This window comes from Alosa sapidissima, chromosome 7 (assembly GCF_018492685.1).
Source record: "Alosa sapidissima isolate fAloSap1 chromosome 7, fAloSap1.pri, whole genome shotgun sequence".
Taxonomy (NCBI): domain Eukaryota; kingdom Metazoa; phylum Chordata; class Actinopteri; order Clupeiformes; family Clupeidae; genus Alosa; species Alosa sapidissima.
Genome location: NC_055963.1, coordinates 34,000,237 through 34,007,539, shown reverse-complemented (window position 1 = coordinate 34,007,539; position 7,303 = coordinate 34,000,237). Strand labels below are relative to the sequence as shown.

General features: G+C 44.7%; 1 protein-coding gene across 2 annotated transcripts in view; it reads left to right on the top strand.

Moving 5' to 3' along the window:
* Positions 1-435: 435 nt before the first annotated feature.
* nkain4 (sodium/potassium transporting ATPase interacting 4) overlaps positions 436-7,303 on the top strand; it is a 68,792-nt gene continuing 61,924 nt past the window's right edge. Inside the window, exon 1 of one of the 2 annotated variants that reach the window (XM_042098450.1) lies at positions 436-998. In XM_042098450.1, the coding sequence (XP_041954384.1) occupies positions 945-998 (54 nt within the window). In that variant the 5' untranslated portion in view covers positions 436-944. The remainder of the gene's footprint in view (positions 999-7,303) is intronic. The other variant, XM_042098449.1, reaches the window with a different exon arrangement.

The following is a 7,303-nucleotide window of genomic DNA, read 5'->3' as shown; positions in this document are numbered from 1 at the left end:
ACACCTGTAATATGTTACTATAGTGTACAGAGGGAAGACATTGTATTTATGCTTAATTTCTATCGTGAACCTTTATATAAAATGCAGATGTATGCAGTTTTTATGAGGTAGCCTATTTTACGAATGAGCATTTATTTATTTTTTTCTGAGAAGATTCCGTTATTTGCCAGCAGATGGCAGTAAAGTTCCATGTCTATTTACTATCATCGTTCTTGCATGCAGTTACCGTGTCTATATGAGTAGCCTGGGCCAAGGGTTATATGATAAACTTGCATCTTGGGAGTTACTACAAACTTGATACAATTGATTGTTGGCATATATTTGCTCTTCGTGATACAGCCACCAAAAAATAATTTGATAATAATGGTGAAGATTATGGTCAAATGATATGGTCATCATTATGAAGACTTCTTCAGAGAATGTTGGAATAGCTTATAGTCAATGTTTTTTTTTTAGCTGGTCGGTTTGTGGTGTGTTTGCATGGAATAGCCTATTCAACAACGTGTGTCTACTGGGATATGACACCAGGGTGATAACAGCAACCTAAGGAAAATCCCCTCAGGATCAAGAGGGGGCAGTTGGGATCACTTTGAACTCTCCCTTCAATCCCCCCATTCCGCCCCGCGAGCCTCAACGTGCTTGCCAGTACTACCACCACAGACTCAACTCCCAGCCACACTGGCGGTGCGTTGCCGTCTCGTTCTCCGCTAACTCATACAAAAAAGTGTTTTTACGGTGGATATTTAAAGCATGGGAAAGCATTACGTGGGCTGGACCGTTTCCGTACCTGACAGAGTCTGACTCAGTCCTTCTTTTTATTAGTCTGTCCTCGTTACTGTTGTACGGATGAGGTCTCAGTGACTGACTATTCGACTTCTCTCGTGTGATCAAGATCTCAGTTTCTCGTGTGGTAGCATATCGAACTCAAGGCTATTTGTGATACAATGGGGTGCTGCACTGGACGTTGTACTCTGATCTTCATCTGTACTTTCCAACTGGTGAGTAGATGTACAGTTGTTTTCACTAAAATGAGACGTTAACGTAAGTCCTGAAGAGTGAGTCTTTGAAGATGCCCTGTCTCTGTTGTATGTGGCTAACGTTACCGTTACTGACCGGCTGCGCTGCACAAGCTCTTTGTTATGATAGCTTTTGTCAGTGGGCTAATTGCGAAGTCAATGAATGAGATTGACAAATGGGTTAAAACAACACACACGATTTTGTCCGACTTTGTGATATGCTCTGTGAATGTTATTGTTATTAAAACATGACACTGAGGGCGGGTGGCTCGGACGTATGTTAAAAGACTTTATCCGAAGAGCTCCCGGAGGACACATAAGTGGCCCTCAAAGCAAGTCGTCGCCTTGATTTAGCTGGCCCTCAGATATTTGTTTGTCACCTGAGGTGTTGGTGAGAGACCAGTTTTGAAACAGTTTTGCCAGATGTAGATGTGTGTGTCCTAATTTGGGAGTGCATGTCAGCTTCGTCGGTATGACAATGATGGCAGTGGCTTGCAACTAGCAGCTGAATTAGCGAAATAACTTGCGCGGTCGGACACTCGCTTGGGTTTGATAGCGCTGAATTTGCATCTGAAACGAAAACAGACAACATAAGCATCCACTTTGTCTAAACGAATAATCTTTTAATTTCTTGGTTGTAAGACTGTAAAACGAGTTAACTAATTCTAAAGTAAACGACCAAGGTTACTCACATCACTTGGTTTGGTTATAACGTCATAAACGCACGTGGCAATCTGTCAAGCGTACATAGTATGTGTGTGTAATAGTAACGTTATGGACACATAACGTCAGAGCTTGTCTTATGGTGAGTGTCAAGGGCTAACTACTCCTGCGATGCCTACAAATACATCAAGTAGGCTGTAAAGCTCCAGAAAATATTTTATGTAATTGCATGTAGGTATAATACATGCTCTGCATTTTTAAAAAGTCACATGCTTAAGGAGCAAATGAAAGGACTTTGGTAGGCTACAGTCCATGAAATGTAGCCTACTGCTAAGTCTTACTAATCAAAAAAATGGTTTGAAAACATGTAACCTTACTGACATTTGGTATAGCTTAATACACAGAGTGTGTTGGATGCATTCACAGAGGAGCTTTTCGAATATTATTTTGAACCAGTTGAAGTCAGAGACTTTTCTGTCTTCACTGTAAGGTTTTTCCCCTGTCTGAATCCTCTCTGCTTGAGAAATAATATAATTAAATACACATTAAAAAAGTCTATGTGGAATGTAATCCAGTGGCTGGCTCTGTGAGTGGCTTGTCATGAAAGGCTGTATGAGGTACAAAAGTAGCCTTCACAGGATTTGCTCTTTACTGGAGATTGTCTGCCACTGTTCTGGAACTTTGGGGATATTATACGGGTCTGTTATATCAGTGTCGTAAATCACTCATTTGTTTTTTATTCAACTACAGTTCAATATAGTGGCATGTTATCTTACTTTACACTGAAACTCCAGAACAACTAAGGGGGCGAAAAACAGGCTGAAATTGTGTAAATTTCATTTTGTCTCAGAGTACAAGTGTAATGGTCTTTCTCAGCCTGAGATCTTGTTGAGAGTTGAGTGATGGCATTGTTTTTGAAACCTGATCTCCATCAGAGATACAGTGAGCTGCAGGCGTTGCTGCCCCCCACATCACCTCTCCTATCCACTCTTTTCCTCTCTATTCTGTTCTCCTTCCCCCTCTCTTCTCTCCTTTCTGCTCCTCTCCTCTTCTGTCTTTTTATACTATCTCCTCTTCTCTTTTATCTCCTCTTCTCTCCTCTCCTCCTCCTCTCCTCTTCTGCTCCTGTGATGCCTGCTGCCTCTGCGTGTCCTGTCACTCATCAGACCTTCCCAGAATCCCCTCTGACAGGGGCATTAAGGCCCGCTGACGTCTGTTGCCCCCAGGGGCAATGATGTCAAACGCCCCTCTAACACTGAGAATCGTAGAACACACACACACACACACATACACACACTCACACACACACACCCACAATAGCATACTGTATGTTTACATACATTTGCTTGTGGCCATACACACTGGCACAAACAACACACACACACACACACACACCACACACACTTAAATGACACACATGCACATGCACACAATTCTCAATAACACATAAAGTCTATCTACAACAGTGCTTCCCAAACTGTGCCATGAATCCATATTGTTGAGTTTTTATTGTTTTGACAATAATTGAGAATAGTTGACAATAATTAACATTTGGCTGAAATTGTAGGCTATATAAACCCCATTTATGTCATTATTTACACGTTAACCCTTACTGATAATTAAATCGGCATAGAGTTTTGCCCTTTTGTCCATCTAAATGCCGTTTTCATTGATCAAGGCACGTTCCAATCGTGACACACTGACGAAGGCCACAAGGCCGAAACATTTGGTCTTGTTGCTGTTATCCCTGTTGCTACGTGAAAATTAATCAGCGAAAAAGAAAAGATTTTGGAGTGCGACCAATCTTTGATTTTCTATACGTTCCAATCGTGTGCAACTTACACCAAATGTTACACACAGGGAGGGACGCAAAAGAATATTCCATTCAGAAGTAGCAAAATGCTCTCTGCTGATAACAGAACACTAACGGAAAATAACAAGTTTTTCCTGGCAGTATGGGGCACAGGGGCAATGAATAGCAATAAACATATTATTTTGTAACTTTAGCTGTATTAATGTTTAATACAAAACAGATTTTTTGAACTTCTACCAGACACTCTCTCACACACAAAGAGCCTTTTCTGACCTTTTGGCCTCAGTTATCTGACATGTTCATTTCCTGTGATGTCTTCATTTGGGAGTCCATCACCTTAGGGGCGATCAGTCAGGACCTACTCTAGCCCTTGCCTCATTTCCGCACCCGCCCATTTCACAGCCATGAATGTCAATATGGAGGAGCCACTTCTCTATTCTCTCTCTCTTGTACAGGATGCAAACACACACACACACACACACAAAACCTACTGTCTCTCTTTATTTGTATTTCTCTCTCATTCAGATCCACACATGCACACATACTCTCTTTCTCTCGCTTACACACACACACACACACACACACACACACACACACACACACACACACACACACACACACACACACACACCAGCATGCAGAAAGTAGAAAGAGAGAAATACCTTCCTGCCCCAGCGTATCTCTCCCTCCTTCTCTCTCTCCTCTCTCTCTCTCTCCCTCCTTCCCTCCCTCTCTCTCTCCTCTCTCTCTCTCTCTCCCTCCTTCCCTTCCTCTCTCTCTCCTCTCTCACAAGAGATGGGTATGGGCGTGTGCAATGGGGGGGGAAGTGTCTCCTGAAGCCATGCGTAGGCTGGGACTGAGAGATGACTAAGAGGTTTCGGTCACTTCCACTAGAAAGCCGACTCATGGAGGAGCCCACACCATGACTCAGCGCCTCCCGACATGGGCAGCACCTTGCCTTTCAGGAGGATTTGACAGAAACAGTCTCACCGCAGCTCTTGCGTAAGACCTTAAAAAATCAAGAGAACACATCCGATGGGGAAAATCAGATATCAGAATTCTTCTTCTTTGTCATTCTCTTCGTTTTGTAAATCATCATCATCCCTCTGTTCTTCCTTGTCTGGTTCAGTTCATACTCCTCTCCTCTCTTCTCTCTCTTCTTCTCCCTCATCCTCTTCCTTGTCAGTTCCCTCTGTTCTCCTCTCTTCTCTCTTCTTCTCCCTCATCTTCCCTCTGTTCTCCTCTCTTCTCTCTCTTCTCCCTCATCTTCTTCCTTGTCATTTCCCTCTGTTCTCCTCTTCTCTTTTCCTTATTCATCTACTCTTTCCTTCCTTGGAGGGGGGGGGGGGGGGTGGTGGGTAAACAAGAGACGCACACCTGTTTCTCCTGCGGGGTCCAGCCCCTGGAATGTTGCCCTACTCTGGGAAAGCTCTGCTCAGGCGGTCGGGTGGGGGGGTGGGGGGGTGGGAACCAGAGACTCCACTGAGGAATTCACACCTCAGCAAAAACACTCCCTCCCAGCACCACCAGTGCTGCTGCTGACACCAATACAGATGTTTGTGTGTGTGTGTGTGTATGACCGCGTGTGTGTGTGACCGCGTGTGTGTGTGTGTGTGACCGCGTGTGTGTGTGACCGCGTGTGTGTGTGTGTGTGACCGCGTGTGTGTGTGTGACTGCGTGTGTGTGTGTGCTGTGTGTGAGTTCAACTTCTCCCCTCCTGAGTGCGGAGCCACACCTGCTCCTCCTCCTCCTCCTCTTCCTCCTCTTCCTCCCTGTGGCTCATTAGACAAACACAGAAGAAGAGTTTGTTAAAGAGGCATAAAGCTGTCGACGCTTCACTTTTAAAAAGCCCCGCAAGACCCATGAACTGTTTTCCTGTCCTCCTTTTTTGAACTCTCCCACCCAGGGCCACCTTCCCATGTACTCTCCGTGAGGTTAGGCCGCACGTGAATCTCACAAAAGTAGTACAAGAGTATGGGGACAGAGAGCAGAGCTATGATGTTGTTTGTAATCAGTTGTACCAATTAGATTTTATGTTAATTGTTAGGGGTGTTGCTTTGCTTTGGGAGGTGTTGCTGTGAGTCTGAGGAGTTCATGTTTCAGTTGGCGGGGGGGTGTCTCACAAAGTCCCCATGTAATTTACACCCTGTGATCATCTTTGAAAGGTTAACTGTTCAGAAAGATGGTGCCTCGAGCCTTCGAGTCTTGAACTGTGTCCAGCTCCCACTGATACTCAACCTTTTAGGAAAAGATAACGTCATGTTTCGAACTCATCCAAATCCGTTGAAAGGTTCTGATGGCTTTCTGCAAACAGCTATGTATGCAATGCAATGGTCCATAGAGCATATTACAATTTCTCATTCTTTAGAACCTCATTCTTAAGAATCCTAGAATGTTCAAATCTCATTCCAAACAATGCTTGAGCCTCCGTCAGCAGATTCTCAGCACATCTTAATTGGGCCTGTCACAAATGGATGAGTTTCTCAGGCCATTGTTCTATCATTTGGCATGTGTAATTGAATTGTGGCCAGTCGTGCACCGACAACAGACAAAAAGGAATGCGAGTAATATCCTGGCAGGGACAGGATAATGAGGTTTTATTGATTAAAAAAAAGAAATCCCTCTTCGGTCTTAGCCGGCTTCTTAGATCGCCGTCTCTATTGAATGGCCTGGGGAACATCGGTGCGGAGGCTGCTTTGTTTTGTGGCATTTCCCCACTAATAAAATTCATTGACCTAACCGCTTTTTTTTTAACCACGGTGTTCTTTTTTATTCGGGCTCTTGCACAGTCAGGGTGCCTTTTCAATGGCTGTTACACAAACTGATACTCACAGACACACACACACACACACACACACACACACACACACACACACACACACACACACACACACACACACGGTAAGCGCCATTCCCTTTCCCCAATACACACACACACACACACACACTGTCCCAATTTTTGGGTTTGAAGTTCATTCCCCACTATGACGAGGGTTATATTTGTACTGAAAAGGACAAAATTATCTTTCAAGTGGCAACAAATGGCACAGGGACACGCTAATGGAGTGAGAGGGAAAGACAGAGACTGTGTGAAAGATGGTGAAGACAGGAGTAAAGATGGGGTGATGAAAGAGAGGTGTGTGTGTTCCGGGTGGGGGGGGGGAGGGGGTCGTTGCGGGAGAAAAGGAGCCGGTGTGAACAGTTGCCGTGGCCGTGAGCGTTGCCATGTCAGGGGGGGGTGTGAAAGTGAAAGTGACGCAGTGCTGAACGGGGTCGATAAAGGGGTTGATTGATGGACAAGACTTTTAATTGGGCAGCATGGCTTTGTCCACACAGTGAACAGAGGAGGTGGGGGGGCACTGAAGGTCTGGAGTAATGAGACTTTGGGTGTGTGGGGGAGCACATTGTGTTTCCTTTGCAGAGACAGAGATGAACACTTACACTGACATAAAGGGAAACACACACACACACACACACACACACACACACAGACATACAGAGGCAAACACAGAAGGACAAACACAGAGGGGCAGATACATGGACACAAATGAGCACATGCGCACACATATGCACACACTCACACACATATGCACACACTCACACACATATGCACACACTCACACACACATACACACACACACACACACGCACACACACAAACAATACAAACAAAGTTAGCATGTGCCAAAACAAACCCACCCTGTCATAAAGTACACACACACACACACATAGCCACAGATGCAGACCTACTCACACACACGTTCAGCACAGCACTAAAGTGTTAGTCTGACAGTAGGAAGCACAACTGTGT